This window comes from Camelus bactrianus, chromosome 7 (genome assembly GCF_048773025.1).
Source record: "Camelus bactrianus isolate YW-2024 breed Bactrian camel chromosome 7, ASM4877302v1, whole genome shotgun sequence".
Taxonomy (NCBI): Eukaryota; Metazoa; Chordata; class Mammalia; order Artiodactyla; family Camelidae; genus Camelus; species Camelus bactrianus.
The window spans coordinates 58,665,574-58,690,648 of record NC_133545.1 but is presented as its reverse complement, the minus strand read 5'-3'; the positions used below and the strand labels follow the sequence as shown (position 1 = coordinate 58,690,648).

Genomic DNA, 25,075 nt, shown 5'->3' with positions numbered 1-25,075 from the left:
AAACCTGAAGAAAATATAACATCAGCCAACCTGGCTTCCCATCGGTGTCTCACTAATTTACGTGCCAACATTCCTCCCAGACAAGAATTGATGCTGATGCAGAGGTAAGTCATTATCGACAATACTACAGTCCAGGTTTCGCTGTCGTTCCAGAGTCTGGGAAGATGCTGCCTTTGAGAGCATAAAACGATCTTAAATGGATCCTAGCTCCTTCATCTACTCTGTGAGCTAAGGTCAAATGAAACTCTCAAAGCCTCAGTTGCTTTATCAATAAGACAGATAATAGTATTCGCATTAGAAGGGAACTGCAATAAGTAAATGAAAAAGGCACTTAGCACAAATCTGGCAAGTGCTCAATAAAAAAAAAAACTATCATTATTCTGACTATTCTGTATAATCTTGGATGGTCCAGCCTCTTTGGGCAGTTGCTACAGTTGTCTTGTGCTCATCTCGATGAAGGATTAAACACTTCAACATAGAACACCCTCCACACACACATACCACCAAAAATAGGTCCAAGTGTAATAATGAGAAATGAGAATTTTATTGAAGATTTTGAGCTGTTAACGTGAAGAGGGTTCCTCTTGCACACCATATGGAAAAGTGTCTCAATTTTCCAAAGAAATGCACCTCTTGCTAAGGGTTTATACAATCTACACTAGCTCCCCTGTGGCAGCATGAAACCCAGCAGTTACCTGAATCCTGTGTAGTATTAGTCCTAAATATGCCTAGGGGTGGAGGTGGTTCATCCTGACTCACCCATTTTTCCTCACCACCAACACTGATGTTCCCCTAAAGTATAATAATAATCCATTTTTGTAATTAGAATCATATTTTAAACATTTGGAAAAGCTTGCTATCCAGGACCAATTCAAATGTCATGTCTCCTATGAAACTGTCCTAAATTAACCAGTGCCAGGCACAAGAAGAGCTGATTAGAAGTCAGGAGTCCCGAATTTTAGTCCTGGTTCTGTTGATAACTGGCTGTCTGACCTCAGAACCATCATTTGGGCTGTCTGTTTCATCTCCTGAAAAAAATTTGTCAAGACGATTACTATGATATTTTTCAGTTCTAAAATTCCACTGCTATGGACTAAAAGTTTATGTCCCCCCAAAATTCATATGTTGAAATCCTAACTCCAAAGTGATGATATTTGGAGGTGATTAGGTCATGAGGGCTCTGAGTGCCCTTATAAAAGAGACCCCAGAGAGCTCCTTCACCCCTTCAACCCTATGAGGGCACAGCAAGAAGACAGTCTATGAACCAAGAAGGGGGTCAGCATCGGACACTGAATCCTCAGACACCTTGATCTTAAACTTCCCAGCCTCCAGAACCGTGAGACATGTATTTCTATCGTTTATAAGCCCCCCAGTCTATGGTGTTCTGTTATAGCAGCTTGAACTAAGACATCCATCATGGATCTTTCTGTAAAAACAAGAATCTAAAATTAAAACAGATCTTTCATCTCATTTTCACGGTATCTTAAACCCCAGTTTGCTTAAAGTGAGCTACACCTTAATTATGTTATCTAAAGTCATGAAGCCTCTATTCACAAAATACAGGCCAGTGCTGAAAGCTTAGATACGTAATAAGAAAAGTAAAGATACATTGGCTATGGTTTCATTTACAGAAACTGAGTGTTGAGTAAGCTAATTTCATTTATATACACAGAGCTAACTGCTCCCTGGAAACAGTCTCCATACCAAGATATGTCTCTCCATGAAGTATTACATTTCCACTGAAACACTTAAATAACACATTTAGAGTGAGTAATAATGATACAATTATGATGGCAATTTACTGTCTACCAGTTTCCAGGCACTACACCATGTGTCTCACAATATTTCATGCTATCATCACAGAAACCTTATGATGTAGGCATATTACACACACACACACACACACACACACACACACACACACACACAGAACAAGATGAACAAGATGTTAAGTTACGTGCCTAAGGTTAAACAGCTGGTATGTGACAAAAACCAGACAATGAACCAGGTCCATCTTATTGCAACATCTGTGTTTCATTTCATTATCAATGTTTTTAATAGCCTCTAATTGATTCCAAGTACATATGTATTAGTCACCTATGAATCTCAAAGTTTTAAAGCAGCTATGCATTCAATAGCTTAAAGTAGCAAAATCCCAGTAAACTAAAATGGATGAAGTAATTGAAATAGATGTTCTTTTGTATGCTTAGCACATTCTTAAGAAATGTTGGTAGAACAAAGTTGAAGTCAATCTGCCACTGGAACAAATTTTAACAATAAGAAATAACTGGGGGGGGGGGTGTGGAGGGATAAATTGAGAGTTTGGGATTTGCAGATACTACCTACCATATATAATATAGATAAACAGCAAGGTCCTACCATATAGCATGGGGAACTATATTCAATACCTTGTACTAGCCTATAATGAAAAAAATATGAAAAGGAATATATGTATGTATAACTGAATTACTATGCTGTACACCAGAAATTAACACAATGTTATAAACTAACTATATGTCAATTTTAAAAAATAAAAATATTATTGTAGACAAACGATAACAATAAACTTTGAAAATTTTGACGAGAAAAAGAGAAATAACTGGACTACGTTTCCCTTCATGAAACGTCTTCCAACTGATAACCTACCCTAGAAAGATGATGGAGGAATCCAAATTGAAGTAAATGGAAAAGAGACTGGCAGTAAACTTTTAAAGGTTTCTCTGAATTCCTAGTTACTGGTAATGTTATTTGTTAATTTGGGAAGAATCAATCCCAAATCTCTTGAATTTAGAGAGGAAGATAAATCATTGGACCTCTACTTACGTTACTTCCGTATAATTAAAAATCCATTTACCCATAATCCCATCGATTCTTCTATGGCTAACACAGATGTAGAGTAATAAATTATTATTTTAGATGTAATTCTTAATCCAGGCAATTGCATCCAGGATAACTCTATTACTGGGATAGCTTTATGACTGGTTTTTACGTATCACCAGCAATGACTCATGGCCTATATTAAGACAAGCAGAGTAGAAGGCTGCAGGCCTTTTGACTTTATTGTTTATAAAATAAGCATCCAGGCTGAAATATCAGACTCCTCCATGGTTTAGGCATAGTGGCTTCAGGTTTCTCTAAAACTTCAAAGATGATTACAACCATATCATGCTAGGTATTTCCCAAGGCAAGAGCTTATTCTTTCTTTTAAATTCTGTTCCAGGCTATGAAAATCATTGGCAAAGTTTAGTGCAGTCTCCCAGTCTTCCTCTTAGCTTATGAACCAGATCCGCCCATATCCAAAGTCTTGGGCAAAACTCTTTTCCCATGAATAATATTAACTATGCCTCTCTGTCTCTTAGTTCCCCTTTTTACTGAAGGTTTCATCAGTTACTTTACCAGGATATCTTGGAATACTGTCCTTGGTATATTTCTTTCAGACAAATCTACTAAATCAACATGGAGCTTGACTCTAAGATTTCACAACTAAATAATTAATTAGCCTTATACCTGGTACTTAACATGTCAAAACTGTCAGTGTAAACATGGACATATGATTATAGAACAATTAAACATCTCTGGAGTCTTCCTATGTAATTGTCCTGATAAAATCTGTAATCCTTAATGGTAAGATTTATGTCTCCTCTTTTATCTTAATGCTATCATCAAAGTAGAAACTCAAGAAATACAGATGATGGAATTTCATTACTAAGGACATACTATATTAGGGAATTTACATTTATTATAGTATTTCTCTATATATGTTTTTCTGTGGTTCTAACGAATAGATGTTTCTGTACTTTTTAATAAGAAAATCACCTCTAAGCAAATATAGCTGGATCTTATTTACAGCTTTGACTAATGATTCTTCATACTTTTCCTTTTTTATCAGTTACTCTATTTTAATTTTGATGAAACTATTCAATAAAGGAAGTGTTTCTCTCAACCTCAAATTTATTTTCCTTAGGTAACTGCATTGTCACAAGAAATCAAGACAAAAATAAAGACTTAAGGACTATTGTCTGATCTCAACCATGAGAGCAGATTAAGCCACAAAGAGGGCCCCACCAGGGCAGCATACAAAAAGGGTATTCTCAGTGAAAGATAAATTGGGAAAGGGGCTGCTTAAAGGATCTAAAAGTATTCACCAAGCAAGAGGGAAACGATTTTTGTAAATGGAGGGGGGAAATATGACATCTTCATTCACTTGTTTAGTTAACTTTTATCACCTACTACATCTACTATAATCAGGTATTATTTTAGGAGCTGAGTATAAAGTAAAGAACAGTCACAGGTAAACAACCAATATTTAAACCCAACTTGTGATGAATATAGTGGGATCACAAATTTGGGATAATGATAGAAAAGTTAGGGGGGTAACCTGCTTAGATATGGTGATCAGGAAAGCCTTTCTGAGGAAGAGATATTTGACTGAGAACTGTACAGTGAGAAAAGACCAGCTGTGCAAGGAGCAGAGGGATGAGTATTTCAGCCTGGAGGCCAACAAACACTCTGTAGTGGGACAAAGAGTAAATATTTCATATTTTGCAGGCCATTTGTTCTCTGTTGCAAATCTTAGACACTGTCTTTGGAGCATGAAAGTAGCCTTTGAATATCCCTAAACAAATTAGCATTGGTTGTGTTCCAATAAAACTTTATTGACATAAACAAGCAGTGGGCCAGATTTGGCCTATAGGCTGTACTTTGCCAACTCGTGGTCTAGCCAGACATATGACTTGGGCAAAGACAGGACAGAGATACTGATCTGGCTAAAGTACAGTAAGTAGGAGGAAAGGAGTATGAAATAAGCTTGAAGAAGTAAACAGGGCCCAGATCACGCATGGCTTTGAAGGCCGAGGTAAAGGATTTTATTTAAGACATTTATAGTTTTAAGCAGGGTAGTAATATGGTGCTCTTGTGTTTTAAAAGATCATTGTAATTCCTATGTGGAGAATGGGTTGGGAGATGATTAAAATAGTTCTGGAGATGTGGCCTGGATTCACATGGTAGCAAAGAAAATGGGAAGAAGAGAATGTACATGAGATAACATTTAAAAGTAAGGATCCTACTTGATGTGTTGGATTGGTGCGGGGGGCAGGGTGGGAAGTAATGACAAAAGAGGGGAAAATTTGATGCTAAGGATTCTGGCTGGAGCAACTAGACAGACAAGTCAAGTTGGGCTAAATTATAAATTTCAAAGAGGAAGACTACAGGGAAAAAAATCTAAAAAGTTCAGTTGAATCCATATTAAGGAACATCTTAAGTAATGAGTTAAGGAGATTGTAATTATCTTAGAGAAAAAGAGGCAATTACTGAAGAGTTTTGAAGAGCAAAATAATATAATCAGAATTGCGCTATAAACTGTCTTGTATCAAGTAGATTAGAGAGGGGTGTGTCAGGAGTCAGGAAAAATTGTTAAGAAATTATTGAAATCATGTAGAAAAGAGATAATGAAGAGTTGTTCCAGGGTTATTAGTACTGGAAATGGTAAAAGATCTAAACTTCACAGGTCTTATTTTATGTATGTACATATATATGCATATATATATATATATATATAATTTGAAGCTATTTATAATAAATGAACAATATAAATGATATAAAATAATTTTAAACATTAAAACATAAGAAGTCAAATTTTAAAGAGAAATATTGAGTAATTAGACCAGACTAGACATGGAAGTTAATAAAACTGAGCCCCAAAATCAAAAATTAGCTCGGAGTTTTCTGACTGCCAAAATAAAATAGAAGGAGAACAAGGGGAAAGAGGTGAAAATGTTGGATTAAATAGCTTCTATCTGACAGAAGGAGGCATACCAGTTTTCCAGGGAAGACATACCAAATAATAAAAGAAATAACTCTTACATTCTCTGATACAAGAAACATTAAAGACCACAATGAACTTGCCACAATAGCTATTTGATCAAAATATATATACTCCTCATAAGCAATTTCTTATATCTTATATCCAAACACCCAATTAAACTGAACACATTATACTATACACTTGTGATTGTATTTTTTACAGAAATTAGAAGCAGTGAAATCCAGATAATGAGTTTTACGGTAACTAGATTTGATTCACAAATAAAGCTTAGAAAATAGAAATGCATGGTTTGGGAGTCCCTTAGACGTTCCTCCCTGCCCCCCACTCAGCACAATAACGATCAGCTCTGCAGCAGCACAGACAACACAGTACAGAAGCTAGTGGCATGGGCTCTGGAACCAGACAACCTGAGTTCGCAGCCCATTTGGGAGAGACATTAATGGCAGCAATGCAGCAGAGTGACCATGGATGCCACATGGCAAGGTGTCCCAGGACTGGGGTAGCCAGCAAGGACAGGCTCCAGTGTAGACCATACATTTCCAAGTTCAAAGTTGGACACATTAACTATTAAAGTACTACCTAGAGGAGGAAAGAAATAAAGTATGGCTCCCCAACCGGTATTCTCAGTTTGACTTTTAAAAATATACTTCCCTGTTTTAGCGTCCCTGGTGATCTAAATGTGGACATTCTCATTATTAATCTACTTCAAAATGATTTATTTCCTGATTTTAAACTAGTGTTTCCATCATGTGTTACAAACTGGCCATTTTGCTAAGACAATTGGGCTGACTATACCTAATTTTAATTGAATTTTTGACCTTTAATGATCCAGTTTAGCAAAACAGATATCTGATTAGGAGTATTTTCAGGAGACTTACTAGTCTGCCTTATTATTTTAACATTGCAGAGTCATGTTGAATAAGGAGATTACTTTCAGTCTTTTGGCAAGTATATACAATGTGAATTTCTTAATAGCACCCGGAAGCAATGGAAGGAAAACACACGTGTTAAATATTTTTAAAAATTGATATCCTTGACTATATTTAAGTAGTTCAAAAGAAGCCACACTCCTAATCTTCTGATTCAAGAAGCCACCAGGGACTAGGAGTTTATAAGATGAAAAACAACAGCTGTCAGTTTTACTCTTCTCCCAGAGCAAGTGATCTTTGCTCGCCAACAGAATTTGTTGATGTTTAGACTGAACAGAGTTGATGTCAGTTGACTTCATCTTATTTTACCTCTCCCAGTCCCTGCCTCTGCCAACACTGGCCATCTTGATTCTGGCTTCTCCAATGGCTATCCAGTGCATATCCTTACCTCTCTGCCTTTGCTTAAGCTGTTCCCTCTCCCTGGAGTGCCTTCTATCCTACCCACTCCCATCTAGGGAAATTTCATTCCATGCTCCCTTAATACAACACTCACTCCTCTGTTGTAGCATCTATTATATGTCCTGCTCCCTCCGACTTCCTTGAGCCTTGCTGGGGCAAAAACTGTGATTCATTCATCTCTCTATCCCCAATGCCATATTCACCTGGAAAACAGCAAACATTAAATAAATGTTTATTGCTTCAATTTTTTCTGTGGCATGTGCAGAAGGTTGGAAGATTGAAATATTGTAACCTTTTCCCAGTGCCCACTTCTGACTTTACCAAGAACTAAAATCAGTTTCCCACAAGAAGTGGCTCACTAGCCAAAGGGACAGCAACACAACAACTCAACTCTTGAAGAGGCAGCATCATGAAACACAGAAGGAATTCAATTTAGACACAAGGGATTAGTATCCCCTGATGAAACCATGATATATTATCCGGTTTTGAGTGGAATTGCTTAAAATCCCCTCTTGCCTACCTCAGGTGGTACAGAAACTTGGAACCCTACCTTTGCCTCTAGAGTGGTGTCTCTTCCAGGCAGTGACAAATGCTTAATAACTCAGGGCCTGGGAATAATGGAGACTGGAAGGATTTACAAGAGTGACTGACACAGTGTGTTAAAAATTAATAAAGCATGTTAGAGTTTCCATGAGGCAGTAAGAAAAAAAGAACTGATCATAGCAGCAAGATTTCCAGGTAAATAACATATAATAGGTTAGCCAACATGTCAGGGAAGAGAGAAGGGACTTACCCTGCAGACAATATATTCTTACAATGTCATATTTGCAGCAATAGCCGTGTCCAGAAGATTTTCTAAAGTTCAGGAGTCTGGGGCAACAAAACAGTAAAGAACTAATGCATCCATGTGGTATGGATGATATCCAACAATTCTACACACATTTACTAGTCAGATAACATGAACCTAGTACTGTTCGAGGCTTTCTCTGACACCTACAAGATGAAGTAAAAATGATTAATTCCAGGAAAAAATTAAAATCCACAATCAGCAACCAAACCAATCAAGAGTCACAATCTAATTAGAGCACTAATATTCAAGAACCTGTAGCCAATGAAAGAAACAAAAATCTGGAGCAAAGCACAGAGGTCCATCACTGCCTGGCTCAGCAGAGCTCCTGCCTTCCTAACCTTGCCATCAGCGTCTAAAAGTTTTACTTGGAAATTGACAAAATTCTGAGAATTCTCAATGATGCTATACATGGAGAGAAGAAAACTGAGGGGACAGATCATTATTTTCTTCCAAGATGTAAGGGATACAAGTGGTGGAGAGAAACTGGTGGCTGTAGGGAAGAGAACAACAAACAGAGCTGACACTTTAAGGGAAGTGGAAGGAAGCTGTCAGGCCCACAGGAATCAAAGTCCATTGGGGTCCCTTGCAAGAAAGGAACAGATCCTCCAGCCAGGGAACTGACATGGAACAAGACACTGGGCAAAATCTTAAGGGCAGAAACTAGGTATTCAGACAATACCACACCTTATCCAAGCACCACCTCCCCTGTCATTCCCTCAGGCTAAGAAAAGTGAATGGAAGGCAAAATTCTTGGCCCTCAGAGGGAAAAAAAGCTCCAATATTATAGGAATAGAGTTAAATAGTCACTCCTACTCTGTCTGCCCAGAGCCACCTAAGCGATATCAGGATGGAGAGAGTGGTCCAGGGCTGTGCACATATAGTACATACTGTTTTGGATTCTCCAGAGAAACAGCACCAATGGGTATGTGTTTGTGTGCATGTGTGTGGAGAAGGAAAGAGAAGAGAGAGATTTTTAAGGGATCATTTAAGGGTTTTAAGGAATTAGCTCACATGATTACAGAATTGGCAAATCTGAAACCCAGAGGGCAGCCTGGCAGGCTGGAAATTCAGCAAGAAGTTGATGTCTTAAGTCCAAAGGCAGTCCAGAGGCTGAACTCCTGCTTCCTTAAGTCTTTTTCTCTTAAAACCTTCAACTGATTGGATGAAGTCTACCCATTTAATATAGAATAATGGCTTTATCCAAAGTCTACTGATTCAAATGTTAATCACATCTAAAAAAATATCTTCATGGCAACATCTAGACTGGTGCTTGACCAAACAACTGGACAACCTAGCCTAGCCAAGTTGACACATAAAATTAACCATAGACACACACACACACAGAGCCACTTAGAATAATAATAATAGTTAACTGTTCATTGAATGTGCTAAGCACTGTTCTTTACCCTTCACATGTATTTACTCATTTAACTGTCACAGCAACCTTAGGAGGTAAGTACTATTTATTATCCTATTTGACAGATTAGAAAATGGAGGCAGAGAGTACTTAAGTAATTTGTCCAAGGCCACATGGTTACCAAGTAGCTACGCCAGTATTTTAACACTTGCTCAAAATTCATGCACCTTGCCACTGAACTAGAAGGAAAAAATAACTCAGGAACTAGAAGGAAACTCCCTCAATTACTTTATACCGAGAACATCTTAATAGAACATAAATTCAATAAAATAATATCAAGAAAATAATGAAACAACTAAATGAGATAAAAAAGGAAATTACTAGTCCATGAGAACAAACTGGGGACTCTGCAATATGATTATGGAAATAACAAGTAATTTAGACACAGCAAGGTGAATTACTGACACCAAAATCAATTACTGACACGAAGTGGAAAAGTTAAGATAATCAAAGTAAATGCAGATGAAAAGGGAAAAGAATTAAGGCAATTCGGAAGAATATTATTGACATGAGATACATGTATTTCAATCTTATATATATATAATAAAATATATTACGATCCAAAGAAAAAGGCCATAATATCTTGAAGTAGAATTTCCATTTCAAAGATCTATTCAAAAAAAAAAAAAACATAAGAGAATAGAATTTCCCCAAAATGAAGAGAGAATAATCTGCAAAACAAAAACAGTTCACAACACCCCAAGAAAATTAAGTGTAGGATGACCAACAATAAGGCATATTTTAACTGAACTATTGATTTTCAGGGATAAAGAAACCCTTCCTCAAATATTGAAGCAAAACAGCAAATCACTTCCAAGCAGGAGAAAAAACTATCCCATCTCAGAGTTCTCCACAGCACTCAATTCTACAAGCAATGAAGCAATGTCCATAAAGTCCTGAGCAAAATGAAATTTAATTTTAAAATACTGTAACTATGCAAGATGTCCTTCTAGCATAGGAACCACTGAGAGACATTCACTAACATGAAAGAACTTACGGAATTCAGTATGTATGATTTCCTCTTCAGGAAGAAAAATTTGTTTGACAGTAACATCCAGCCAAACAATAGATGATTGAAAATAAACTCAAGAATGGCCAAGCTTGATTAAAGGGACTGGTGGTGAACATGAATCCATTTAAATATAGAATGAATAGTAGACAAGTAATGAAAGTATGATAGCAAAACTATATGTGAATGTCATAAATGTGAATAATGGTGAAATAATAATATAACACAAAAAATGGAACGTGGCATGTAAGGGAACTGAGAGGAAATGTAAGGCTACTAATGTCCTCATTTTTTAAAACAAGGAATAAATAGGTATTGTTTAAATATCTGTCATTTTTAAATGTTGCATGCTAGCCTCTTAATGTTTACTTCTAAATCTTGTTTTTTTTTTTAACATGAATGGGCTCTTTTATAGAAAAAAAAATATGGTGGTGAAGAATCATTTTTTAATTATCTGGCCATCCTTATAAGTGCAACTTATCCTGACGTCTCAGGGGACATAAAAGTTGCCGAAAGTCCGAGTAATGACTCACTTTGCTCAATTTTGATGAGTAATCTAAGGTGTCGTGGAACCCCGCTAGGAAGAAAGAGAGAGGAGGGGGCGTCAGATATGCAGACGGAAGAAGACAGCCCCCTCAGGATTGGATGGCGAGATCTCGATTTTCCTAAAATTGCGTCATTTCGAGCCCAACTGGGTCCAGATGTTATGCGCACCGACGGATTACCGTCTCGGAAACTCTCAATCAGACGCAAGCGAAAGGAGAGGAGGCGGCTAATTAAATATTGAGCAGAAAGTCACGTGGGTCTCAAGGCTGAGCGAACCTGGGATAAATACCGCGGCAGCCAGCAGGCAAAAGAGCGCTTTGCTGACCTCCACCGCTGCGGCGACCGAGAGTGCGGAGCGCCCCGCGAGCGCTCAGACCTGCCGGAGGAACCCCAGGGGCGGGTCAGCCGCTGTAAGTGCCTGCGCCCTGCCAGGCGGGCCTTCGCGTCCAGCGCCGCTCCGAAGTGGCGTCTAGCGGGGCAGGATGGGCTGCTGTGGCGGGGGACAGTGGGGAGACAGCGAAGTGACGGCGTGGGGGACTGCGTGGAGACGGGTATCCTAAATGCCTATGTTCCTCTTTGTCTTCCATCCGCAGCCTCCTGGCTTGAAGGTATGGATTGGTGGATTGGGGGTTGGGGGAGTTGGGATCTAGGATGACGGAGATGTGAGAAGCTTTGTGGCTTGATTCTCTTTCCTAAAGGGTGCAGGCAGGCGTTAGCTTTTAGGTGGTTATTTTGTATCACTCGGCCCTGAGTTCTGTAGTCGGACCAAAAATTCTGCTGCCTCAACTGCTGGATAGCCACCGCCAATAAATATATTTTTTTCTCTCCTCTGGCTCTTCTCCTCACTCTTTCCAGAAATCCAACATGAAAATCCTCGTGGCCTTGGCAGTCTTTTTTCTCGTCTCCACTCAAATGTTTGCAGAAGAAATCGGAGCCAATGATGATCTGAATTATTGGTCGGACTGGTCCGACAGCGACCAGATCAAGGTGAGACCCGGTCCCAATATGGCCCACGCTGTTCTTCCTGACCTTAAGAGCTGTCACTATCCTCCCCGCGATAGCACCCTGATTACCCTAGCGGGCACGGAGACCACAACCAGAGGCGGTGGAGGCGCGCAGGGAGTGTTGTAAAGGTATGCCATCCCGAGTCCTGCACGAGATTCTGCACCCACGAATCAAGTTTTCTCCCAAGAGCTGTTTCGTCGGGTCTCGAGAATCCTCTGGAGGAGTAATACCCTCCCTGATGATCCCAGGATCCTCACAAGACTGGAAACCTCACAAGGTTTCATCCCCCGGTAAAGCAGATTTCGGGGACTCCAGTCCAACTCTAAGGACCTGGCGTTTGGAAACGCTAGCCAGAGGCGGAGAAGTGCGCGCCCAACGCAGGCAAAGCGGGGATAAGTGGGGGTTTGGAGGGGCGCAGGTGGGTAGGAAGCTAACTTCCTGTCTTGACTTTTATTTTACGATCTGAGGACTTAGGCGTAAGTTTTCATTTAGAAGGTTCGCAGTCTATTTGTCCAAGGGAGTGCGCCCCGCGGGAACAGTATAAGTCGCGCAGTGCAGGTCGCTTGTAAAGCGCTGTCACCTTCCCTACCTCCCACCTCCCCACGACCTGTTCCCCTCAGAACCCCCTCTACACACACACACACACACACACACACACACACACCTGTGTGCATCTAGGGCTGTGAGAGGTCTCCAAAGCCGGCGCCAGAGAGGAGACAAAGTCAGGTGGCTGAGGGCAGATATGTGAGGGTCCCCGAGCTGGGAGGAAAGAGCGGAAAGCGTGCAAGGCTTGGAGACGCTGTGGTTCCTGTTAACTTCCAAGAGCAGGGCTTAAGGGAGGCGGCGACGCTGGACACGAATTCGGTGGGAAAGGGTGGAGAGAGGGAGCGTCCAGAGATTCACCCCACTCAGCCCCGGCGTGGGGAAGCTGGGCCTCCTTTCGCCTCGGAGTTGGCTTTCCAGCTTTGGCCCGGGGAGGGGGGGGGGCCACCGCTGAGGTTTGCCCAAGGCTGGAGCGCATCACAAGAAAGACTCGGGTTTCCAGGCGCCTCGCACTGGTTGCCTACACGCCCGTTTGTCTGTGCGTCTGTCCTCCAGGAGGAGCTGCCCGAGCCCTTTGAGCATCTTCTGCAGAGAATCGCCCGGAGACCCAAGCCTCAGCAGTTCTTCGGATTAATGGGCAAACGGGATGCCGGTGAGATGGGCAGTCATCCCTCTCTGTCAGGGCAACCTGCCCTGTCTTCTAGTTCATTCTTAGAACACCCAGTCTCTCTTGCTCTTTGAGCAGAAATTTCCACCTCGAAAGGAGTGTATCTATCTCCCCAGTGCGAGACTCTGGCCCTCATACAGGCCCGCGGAGGGAGAGAGAGATCGATCCGGCCGAACCACCAAGAACTGGAACCCATCTTAGCTCCCTTGTTTAAAGATACAAACTGACAAAGAAGAGGAAGGCATGGGGCTCCAGTGGGTAGTACTCGGAGTTCTCAGTGCATGCGGAAACGATTTTAGACCCCTGGGGTTAGGTTAGATTTAGCTGCCCCGTGTCTCGTGAAACAAATAAATTTCTTTGAATTCATCACACCATCAGTAGAACGTGTAAATAGTTAATGTCAATTCGTCTTTTGTCAGATTCCTCAGTTGAAAAACAAGTGGCCCTGTTAAAGGCTCTTTATGGTAAACATTTCTATGAATCTTATTTTACTATTGTGAATGCACATGTATGAAAATGAAGAAAGGCTTTTACGGGCTGAAATACATATTATTAATAATGCCTGTTGAAGGAAGAGATGGATTTGCATCTCTCTCTCCTGAGCATCAAATTGTGACCAGTCTTGAACATCTGTCTCTTGTAAGAAAATGGAGAGATGGATGGCCAGGCAGTTATTAACAGGCCTCAGGAGTCTCACAGTCCTGGGCTTGAATCCGTGGCCCATATAAATCACTTAAAAACATTCCTTTTGCTTGTTAAGATATTTTGTTTTTATTAGTAATAATTTGGTGAGCATTTATAGTTCTGCTATATTCCTCAGGAGAGCACATGAATGGGAAATGTTACACTATTTTAAAACTCCATCTATTTTATAATTCTTTTTAAAAGATATAATGTAGCTCCTTTAAGACAAATCTATTGTGTTTGCTAATTTTATCTTTCTTTCTATAGGACTTGGCCAGATCTCTCATAAAAGTAAGTTCCAAATTATTTTGACATTTATCAAATGCAAATGTAAATTAGATTGAATTCCACTTTAAATAATATCTTATTTTCTGTTGTAACTTAGGATTTAATATTTTTAATTAAGAGAGTATAGGAATGGAGGAGACCCATATTACATCCAGAACATGACTGTTTAAAGCTCTGTTGTTTAAACATATCACGCTTACCAAAACAATGCATTATATTAAAAATCCTAACTCTTAGCTGAACTGTTGCTGAATGTCTTACCCACAAAAACTGAGATATTTGTTGTTGTTTTAAGCTGCTAAGAAAGAAAGAAAGTCCTTTAACTCCTATGAATTGTTAGTTTTAGATAAGAATTTCAATCCTAGGGGTAAAAATCCACCACACATTCCTCTCCCCTCATCCCCACCCTACCACTTCAACAGCAAAAACAAAAACCCAAGAAATTATAGGCATCTCCTAGCTCATTTTAGTATACTGAATTCATAACAACATCATTTATTAAAGTAATCCAGCAGCCAATTAAGGGGATGGAGTGAATGTCTGAGTAGAGAATTCATACTAAAGGTAAAGAGAGACAGAAGTATAGTTTTTTGACCCCATAAAGCACAGTGAAACATTTCTTAGGGCAGCGATGATGGCAGACTTGTGACACTTCACAGTCATCATTAGATCCTAGTTTCCCCGTTAATGGAACCAGAGCTGACAAGAAGTCCCAGAGTTCATCTTAATCACATTCATTTACCCTAAGGTCCACTCAGTTATCTTAACTTAAGATTTTGGTTCACTGAGGGCAGAGTAGGCCACCCTAAGATAACAGCCATGTTCTCAACTAATACAGTATAAACCAAGAGACATTCTCCCACTAGAGTTAAAATAATCTTTTCCAAAGGCTTCATCTTTGAAAATAAACCTTATTCCTATTTACTTTCTAAGGATTTGACTCTCAGAGGAATTATATATAGCAAAACTCAATGTAAAAAAAATAAATGTACTCTATTAATGTCAAAAGCAACATACTTTTTCCAAAAGAAGTATTTTTTTAAATACAATAAAATAGAAACAGTGACCTTCAGAAGTTTAACTAAAGTTTAGTTCTGGAGAAATACAACATATTCAGTAATATGTGGAAAGAAGTTTTGATATTTCTGTCACACAAAAGTGAAATTGATCCACTAAAAATTAAAGCTAGCTCAAATAGCAACAGTATTTAAAACACTATGTATGAACAGATAAAATATAATATGAATAAAGTACACTTGCTAATATTTAGATTAAAAATTGGGAAAAGTGCTTTTATTGTATTATTTTATTTAGTGTCATTTATACGACTTAATTAGGAATCTTTATTTCTTTGGACTCACCAAAACTTGAAATAGTTCTATATTTATTATATAGGCATATATTTGGAAGCTTGCATTTTTTTTTGCTACTAGTTATAACAGTTTATTTCCTCAAAGATGTACATATTAAATACCCCTAAATGTATTTTTCCAGGGCATAAAACAGATTCCTTTGTTGGACTAATGGGCAAAAGAGCTTTAAATTCTGGTATGTATAAAACCATGACTGAAAATAAACAGTATCTTAAATTTACTTCTATTTTTTATGGTATAGTTTCAAAGTATTAAACAGGAATAATAAAATTAAAATGAGTATTTATGGTGGAAAAATTGAACTGCAATAAATAAATCCAACAATGGCTTGATAGGTGATTAAGCTAATATTAGCACAATATCAATCTATCTTTCTCAAATTCCCAGTGTCTGCCCCATTTAATCATTACCTAACCTGAATCTTTGGACTAGTCTAATACCCCTTCCCTTGTATCTGTTTGATAAGCCACATTTAACCTTGCTGAACTAAGGGGGGACAAGGGTTGCTGGGAATAAGACTGATTTTCACTTGTTACCAAAGTAATCAAAAAGTCTTATAAGAGGTTAAGTCTGACAGTCTTCCAATACACACACATAAACTAAATAAACAAACAAATCCATTTGTAGCAATCACTTGCTTTTTTATGAAGTTATAGAGGTTTAAACCCTAAACATCCTGTTAAAGGTTTAAGACTATGAGAACAATAATGGTCCATTTAAGTGCCTTCAAAAAGGAACACAGTCGGATCACCTGGGAGGGTTATAATCAGTTCTGGCTATAAAACTCTTAGACAGAAGGAGTGCCACAATTTCACTCCTAATCCATTTTAATTCTGAGCAACTCTTTCACTTGATATAAAAGCTGCCTAATTCTTGTCTTTAGTTTCTACCTTCTATGTAAATGCCACATGTATCTGAAGACTCTTCTTAACTCGTTCACCACAGTATTTTCAAGGTTAAATAACCCCTGTATCATTTTCATAGCGTCCAATATTTCGTTAAGCACATTCAGGCATTACAGTCCTTGGTTTAGTTTACTTGGGAAAGCTGTTCAAATTCTCTTTATTTTACGTTCAGTGAAATTAGAATTAAAATACTGTTCATGTAATTAATTAGAAAGTAATCATCACCTGTCTTATCCACTTAGACTATTTCAAGTTTCTAGAAAATCTGTAAGATGTGCTGAAATTAATTAATCTGAAAAAGTCATGCAAAAATGATGTATCCTAGTATTTATATTGGTTCTCTACCTTCCAGATGTAGATACTACATTTGTATTTCTTCATCAGTAATTTGAAGGCTTCACAGGTTTAAATTTTAAAGAAGCTACCAGCATATCTAATGAGTAACTAAAATCGTTGTACCAATATGTATTATTTTTCAGCTTTTGGAAATGGAATATAAATATAAACCACACTTTACTTGTATCAGAAGGGTACACTAACCCTTATATACCTGTGGCTTTCTGGATAATCATACCGGCTATCAACTTTCCATTTTCAGGATTGATACAGGTTTCAGAATATGCTTAACTTTACAAGTGATATAAGTACTGTGCAATTTAGAACAGATTAGATGCTATTAAATGTACTTTATAATTATCATTATAAGTAGAATTGACTGTAAATTGAAATCAATTTATGACAAAATCTTTGTTCCTCCATTTTAGTTAAGAAAATATAAAAGGAAAAAAATGGGCAACCCTGTAATCTACACTCCATCAGACATCTTTTCATGACCAGCTGAGGCAAGGTTATCAGAGTCATCTTCTAAAGCCATCTGACCCTTGCCCTTTTGTGGTCCCAGACCCCTTCGACTATCTGAGAAATCTAGAAACCCTCCCCCCAGAGAAACTCTCCTCAGGTCATACACAGACACATTTACATATTATTTTAGAGAGCTCAAGGACCAGGTAAGAAACTCTGCTTCCAGTTAAGAGGACGTTACGTTCTCACTCAGTAACTAATCTAGCTTTGATTAGTTTACATTAGCATTCACCTCACTTCTCTGAGGAACAGAATCCTGTTCCCGAACACTTGTCAGGAATTGAACTTGTGCTAGTCATCCTCTCTTGATACAAACAAACCAAGGTGAGAAATGGACTGTTTCCTTCCCTCAGAACAGCCCAGACTGGGGCCCAGACTGTTCCACCCCAGAAGCCTGTACATGACTGACACAAAGCATTCAGCTTAATGATAACCTCACTTACAGGAATGCTGGATCATCTGCTCAGTGTAAAAGGGGAGAGTGGTACATTGGCGCCTTCACCTACTTTCTCTTTCAACAAATCCTTCTGAGAAACTTGTTTAGGGGGGCACCTATGATTCCCACATGTCTTTCACAATTCTTTCTACTATTTCTATTAAAATTAAGTATTTTATACACATATACTGAATTTTTAAAAGCACAGTATTTACTGTAATGTAAATTTAAGTACATAAAGTATTAGCTAAAATGATGAAAAATATACTTAAGTATTTTGATCACAACAGTCTGATCCTTGCCCTTTTGTGGTTATAGATCCCTTTGAAATTATATTTAATATAATTATATAATTTTGGCACTTTTTTGGTCCAGATAGTCAAAGTACTTAAAATACTTGCTAGCTATATGTTAAATACCTTTGGAAGCAGTGATTAAACTTTCACAAGCCATCAACATGCTAGGAGGTAAGTTAAACTATGTTGTATTTAATGGCACAATTGCCCTACCTGCAGACAATGAGATTGTTCTTAGTCTCAAGGATAATCCATTGAGAGGAATCCACAAGACAGGATGAGACCTTCACACCATTAGGTACCCCATAACAGGAATCAGCAAACTTTTTATTTCTGTAAAGAGCCAGATAGCAAATATTTTAGACTATGAGCACACTGAGGTCTCTGTAGCAACTACTCACATCTGCCATTTTAATGTTAAAGTAGGCATAAACAATACATAAACAAATGGGTCTGGCCATGTTCCTGTAAAATGTTACCTACAACAAAAGATGTCAAGCTGGATTTGGCCCCTAGCCTGTAGTTTGTTGCCTCTGTCCTAGAAAAAAGTTCCACATTTTGGTTTTATCCTACTAGTATTCCTGGTTACTCTGAATAAATCACCATGGGTGTCTGCCACTGCTTGAGGAAGCCCTTGAGAACCAACATTGCAATATATTGTGGAAATGCGCTTTGGGGGCACCGAGTATATGATGCAAGACCAAAATAACCAAGAATTCTGTGGTTAGATCACTTCTAATCAGGATAGAGGCTGAGGTACGAATGGAAGATGTGCAAATAAAACCCTTCACAAATACTTCAATGAAATGAAAAATGTATTACAAGTTTAAATTACTATATGCCTTGAACTTTTGTTTAACTGTGTCAGTGAATCCTCTTAAAAAAAACAAAAAAACCTTTACCTTCTCTTTGTTCTCAGTGGCTTACGAACGGAGTGCAATGCAGAATTACGAAAGAAGACGTAAATGAACTACCCAACGTGTTATTTATTGAGCTTCATTTGTGTCAGTGGCCAATGAAAGGTAAAATGAGACATGCACTATGAAGAATAATTATTTATTTAATATGAATTGTTATGAGTTGAAAACTCAAAAAGTATTTATTTTTCATATCGTGCCAATATGTGTTGTGAAAATGTGTTATAATTCTAATAAGACAACTCCCTGAGAAGTAGAAATCAGTGGTAATTTCTCAACAAAGCACAGTGTTCAATGAAGTTGTAAAAAGCTATCAATGACAGAGTCTCCAAAGACAGAGATCAGTTTTGATTCTTGGAAGCAGTCACGTCAGCTACTGCTAGGGAAAGGAAACTCATAGACAGTCCGTGCTTCTCCATTTGTTTTCATGGTGAAAATGCACTGAGATTTGGTATCAAACTGTGTTTGTATCCCTGCAGCATGTTTCATGTTTTGTGACTATACAGAGATGTTTTCAAAGTTCTAATGTGATTCTAAGGTCTTTATTTTATTGTACAATGTGTTGTGATAATTAACATTTTAAATAAAAGAAAAAATGTCTTGAGAATTGGGTCCTATTCTTTAATATTTATGTCAAATCAGTAACCTTTCTTTTAGTAGGTGAAATATGTTCAAAGCTGTTCTGGCTGCTAACTAATAAAACATAAAGCTACTAAATTTCTCTTTCTTAAGGAAAATGACTAAAATGTAATCTCAGTCTCTCTCACATACTTTTTTTTTTCTCAGTTATTTGGCACCAGATCATTCATGGAGAAAACAATCACATTTTGGTACCCAAACAGTTAAGGTTCAGTTTTGTTTCTACCTGCTTATGATTCCCTTTTACAAACAGGATAGTAGTCTATTTAAAGGTGCATTTCACTGATCATTTCTTTGTTGAGTAAAACATCAGCACACTATTTCAGCCCTGCTTGGAGCCCAGGTATAAATGCATCAGTGCATGAGTCTCACTAGAACTAAGACACCAAACCAAACTCTCCCAAAGGTCATCTGTGGGGCGCTGTTAACATGGCATTACCCCCATAACAAAGATAAGAGCCCCTTTCTTGCATTCCTAAGGATCGCCTGTGAATTAGAAATGCCCATAACACTCCAGCAGAAAACACATCCATCAGAAACAAATACAGAGCAATCAAAGGGAGGCTCTTGTGTAGTTATTTAAGGGGAAGGATTGATAAGTGTCCTTGGAATTATTTTCTGAGTGCATGGAGAAATGTCAACAAGTGGTAAAACAACTCAGGACAAGCATTGTTCAGTGAAATAAAACTTCACGAGTTTATTCCGGACTGGTGACTGTTGATCAGTGTTCAGACCATGTGTGTGACAGGAGAGCTAAAGCATATTTTAACCTTTATATCTTTAAATGAATAATTTGTTTAAAAAAACTCCAATGAGCATTTTCCTTATGACACAATACATTTAAGTGCTACAAATTATTAAGATAAGCAAAATTGGGAAAATCAGTTATCTAGGGCCCCATTCTCTAACAGTAATGGTCAATGTTCTATTTAATAAAAGTGATTATAATATATATTAATCATCATAATAGCTACCATAATACATATTTAATCATTCAGTGAGGGAAGTATTATTATTACTGTCATCATTTTACAGATGAGGATACGAAGCTCAAGGAAATGTTGGGGCCAGAGATTGTAATATGAGAGAAATCAGGATTAGAAAGGAATTATTAGGAAGAAATAGCAGAGAAAAATAATATCTAACAATAAGATTGATTAAGCAAACTGGCATATTGATACAACTGCATGTTATGCTATCACTTAAAATGGTATTACAGTGTGTTTAGTGACAGGGAACAACACAGATGGTATGTTGTTAGGCACAAAGCAGTATTTCTGTACTGTATACATGTGTATTTCTGCATAGATGTTATAACAAGAAGAAATCATGTAATGAGGAAGAATGTGGGTTCAGAGTCAAACTACTCCATCATTTAATGGCTGTGTAATGATGGGCAAGTCCCTTAGCTTCTTTCTGCCTTATTTTCCTCATCAGTAGAATTGGACCAATGTTGATACCAATTTGTTGCTGAGGGATGTGTTTCTGCTGGAGTGTTATGGGCATTTCCAAATGGACTGTCATACACCACTATACCCAGTGGACAGTATCCACATGGAGCTTAGGTGAGGATTGTGGGGCAGGGTGCATGTAAAGCTTTGACTATGATCTCCGGCACACCACAAACATTCTTTGAATATCACCTGTTGCCCTTATTAGCTAGCCTCCGAAATCCCCAGTGAGAAAATTAGCACTATATTATGGCCACTAAAATGGTTTCTTATAGGCACACTGAAGCAGCAGCACTAGCATGGGGGTAGTTTCTAAACAGTCACCACACAAATTAAATCCGGGGCTGTCTCACAAACCAAGCAGTGCTTTGTGCTGTTCATCGCTGCACTAGGTAGTCCCCACGGCCCCTTTCCTCGCTGCGATTCTATAAATCTCTGCACCAAGATCCCCCAGTGCCGTGGAAAGACCTGTATCTGCCAGACCTCACTCCTGCCTGCTTTCCCTCCAGGCTCAGAAACCTAGCAACAGCTGAGAAGGAAAGGGAGCGAGACTTCAGCTTTAAGTTTGTCCTCATGAAATATTTACTATTGCTTCCCCTCTGTGGCATACTTCCTTTAACTAAAAGGAGTTTTCTTCAGCAGTATTCTTTCTTAAATATTTTTATTCTATTATAAAACAGCACAAAGTCCAAACTATATAGTCAAATTACCTGAATACTTGATCGCTTTGGTTTTTCTTTTGTTTTTGTTGTGGTCAGGGTCTAGAGCAAAAATAAATGACATTCAAGCTGAGTCATTTGAAGAGAAATGAATAAAGGGACAAATCACAAAGGTGTGGGCAGGATATAGAGGAGCGAGTAGTGGAATGCGGTTCTCCAGGCTGGCATCCTTGGTGCCACGGCGACCCTTGGCCTGAAGGGCCAAGACTGAGGCACTGAGAGTCATTATATGCCAAGGGCCGCGTAGCAGCTATTGTCTTTATAGGAGGACGAACCAACCCAGGGTTATCAGGTATAGGGAGGCCACTGAGTAAATATCCCAACCTTAGTCTCCTCCCCTTGTCTGATCTAGTCTTGGTGCCTCCCACTGGGCAAACCCGCCTGGAAAACAGCGCCAGGAGCCCTTGATGTTGTCCACACGGCCAAGCCACACTGACAGCACACCAGAGCAGGTGGAGGAAGCTGGCGGGTGCACTGGAAGGTGGAAAAGGAAGCTGTCCATACATCATGTACCCCATTACTTTGCATCAAAACGAAATATGTAAGCAGAAATTCAAATAGAGAAATGTACAGAGTAAAAATAAAGTCCTCCACAAATGAACTTATTTACAAAACAGAAAAAGACTCATAGACATAAAAAACAAATTTATAGTCGGAGGAGGGAGGGAAGTGGGGGGGGAGGGATAAATTAGGAGTTTGGGATTGGCAGATACAGACTACTATGTAAAGAATAGATAAACAATAGGGTCCTACTGTTTAGCATAGGGAGCTATATTCAGTGGCTTGTAGTAACCTGTAATGAAAGAAATATATGTGTATGTATATACATTTATAAATGTAGAACTGAATCACTATGCTGTGCAACAGAAATTAATACATTTTAAATCTACTATACTTCAATTTTTTTAAAAGGGAAAAAAATTAATAATTATAAATTTTAAAAATTTAAATAAAATAAAAATAAAATCTCCATCTGAACACTGATTCTACTCGCCAGGGATATAGTTTTATATGGATCTATCCATACAGACAAAACTAATCTTATTTCAACTTGAGCACTTGCTGAAATCTTCCCATTTAACACCAAATCATTATAAGCACTTTTTAAAAGATGCATGTATTTTTTAAAGAAATTAGTAAGTATGTTAGGATACGTGAAAAACACAGTAAGGACTTTTGGTGGACCAGAAATTATACAGATACCTAAAAAAGAGAGCATGTGGGGAAACCACAGCAGTAAACCATGCCCCTGGCAGGAAAATGTGGAGGCTGCAGAGGAAGGTGCCGACTCAGCACAGGGGACTGACCCCTGTAGAAGACGGACTTCTCATCAGCACCAGTGGGCGCATGAGATCAAGGAACAAAATCTAAAAGTTCTGAAGGAAAATATTATTTAGCCTCCTTATTTAACAATGAGGATGAATTTTTGAAAGAAGAAATATCAATTAAAAGCCATTAGTTTAAGGCTTTATTAAAACCATCACAACAGGAGAGCCGCTCAAGATGGCTGTTCTGCAGGAGAGCAGGCTGCCTAAAGAATGTATGTGTTCGATTGATGAAAGTCAGTCAGATTCCACTATTTTGTGGAACTACTGTCAGGACAATGCTGAGAAATGTTCACTGTTCTGATTCTTGGAAGGTATGGGAGACCTTAGGCTGCGTAAGTCATGAGACAGGATTCACGGACTGCAAGACTGGAATGAAGGTTTTAATCCCTGTTACCTAGAGTCCGTTTGGATTTTGTAGTAGTGGTGAAAAAAAGAGGTGGGGCCCACACCTTGCTGGAGTCAGTGGAATAAATTCAGCCATTCAACTTCTTTCACAAATTAAGGGCATATTCAAACATTCAAGATCTCAAAAAGTTCACTGTCCATTTACTTTGAAAAGAATTACTAAAGAATGTATTACAGCAAGAAGGAAAATAAGTCTGGATGGAAGCAATGAGAAAGAAACATGGTGAACAAAGTAATTTTTTTTTTTAATATTGCTTAAATGATATCAGTTGTGTATGTGGATGTGGATGTGGATGTTAATTAAACCATCTGGAAATAACATTCCATGAGAGGTCAACTGGAGTTAGCTGGGGGAGAAGGGAGAAGAGTATAAAAGGGAGTAAATGTAAGCTAAATTTCTTGTCTTGTTAAGAGAAAGGGTAGAAAATAGATATATTTGGCTTTAGACCTTCTTTAAAGAAAATGTAAGTTTCTGTATATAAGCTGAAAATGTACACAAGCTGAACACAGAAAGAGCAGATGAATAAAGAAGTATCAAAGCAGAAGGCAGGGGAAAGGCTGCAAAACACAGTCTAACCAACAGAAGGCAATAAAGCCTTAGACTTTTTGGCAAATAAAAAACATACATAAATTACATACATAAATGCAATATTAAAAAAATACGTAAAATTAAAACCAGAAAAAACTATGGTTAGAATAAATCAAAACCTATCCATATTTACAAGGGTGAGCAGTGTTATGAGACCTACTAAAAGGCAGAGATTGTCACACTGGTAAAAAAGAAAATTCAGCTATTACTATTTGCCAGAGACAAATGTGAAAAAAAAAGCAATATAGAATTGTTGAAAATAAAGAGACATTTAAAAAAAAAATCTGCCGAACTATTAACATGATGATTTTATTACTATCAGTTAAGACAAAATCCAAGATAAGAACTTTAAGGAGATCAAAAAAGATATTTAATATTGATAAAAGGAGTACTCCATTTAAAACATATAATAGTAGTAAACTTTTATAAATGACTTATGTTCGAAATATATAAAGTGGAAGCCAATAGAAATATTAAAAAGCATTATCAATGTACACATTTGGAATAATTGTGAGACCTATCACATTCTTGGCAAACAGATTAATCAAAAAGCAAACAAGGGCAAGAGAAATTTAATTACATAAATAAGAATCTTCATCAAATAGACATATAGAGAACTAAGACAAGTAGACATACATAATTAAGAATCCTGATCAAATAGACATACATTTAAAAAGTATATGTGGAACTTTTAGAGAAGTGATCAATAAGACACAAATGAACTTAAAATTTTTCTAAAATATTCATCTCATATAAGCCATAATTGTATGTGACAGACATCGCAGTAGAATCCAAAATCAACACGTTCACAGAAACTCTGTATTTCAGGCAAGTTTGGGACAGACTCCCAAATGATTCTTGAGACAAAGAGAAAAATAAAGAGATAACTGCAAAATACTTTGAATTGTACAACCGTGTGGGTTAGGACCACGTTTGGAGACCATTTCCACGTTTGAAGATTTGTTGAAAGGATTTATGGGACTCAGCATATGGTT

At 38.1% G+C, this 25,075-nt stretch overlaps 1 protein-coding gene and 1 long non-coding RNA gene across 7 annotated transcripts in view; one reads left to right on the top strand and one right to left on the bottom strand.

Annotated features, from left to right (window-relative positions):
* Positions 1-25,075, bottom strand: part of LOC141578169 (uncharacterized) — a 332,741-nt gene that overhangs the window by 297,502 nt on the left and 10,164 nt on the right. The window contains exons 3-4 of one of the 3 annotated variants that reach the window (XR_012508201.1): positions 21,750-21,800; positions 18,246-18,365 (exon numbers count right to left, since the gene is read on the bottom strand). The exons of the other annotated variants lie outside the window; for them this stretch is intronic. This is a non-coding gene — a long non-coding RNA (uncharacterized LOC141578169). The remainder of the gene's footprint in view (positions 1-18,245; positions 18,366-21,749; positions 21,801-25,075) is intronic. 3 annotated transcript variants of the gene reach the window in all.
* TAC1 (tachykinin precursor 1) lies at positions 11,234-19,556 on the top strand. 4 transcript variants are annotated; one of them, XM_010972315.3, is made up of 7 exons: positions 11,234-11,384; positions 11,830-11,961; positions 13,078-13,174; positions 13,609-13,653; positions 14,141-14,164; positions 15,656-15,709; positions 18,952-19,556. In XM_010972315.3, exons 2-7 carry the CDS (start codon positions 11,839-11,841, stop codon positions 18,999-19,001), a joined length of 393 nt encoding a protein of 130 aa, XP_010970617.2. In that variant the 5' UTR covers positions 11,234-11,384; positions 11,830-11,838; the 3' UTR covers positions 19,002-19,556. The 4 variants fall into 4 exon arrangements, with proteins under 4 accessions (XP_010970617.2, XP_010970625.2, XP_010970628.2 ...); XM_010972323.3 differs by lacking the exon at positions 13,609-13,653; XM_010972326.3 differs by lacking the exon at positions 15,656-15,709.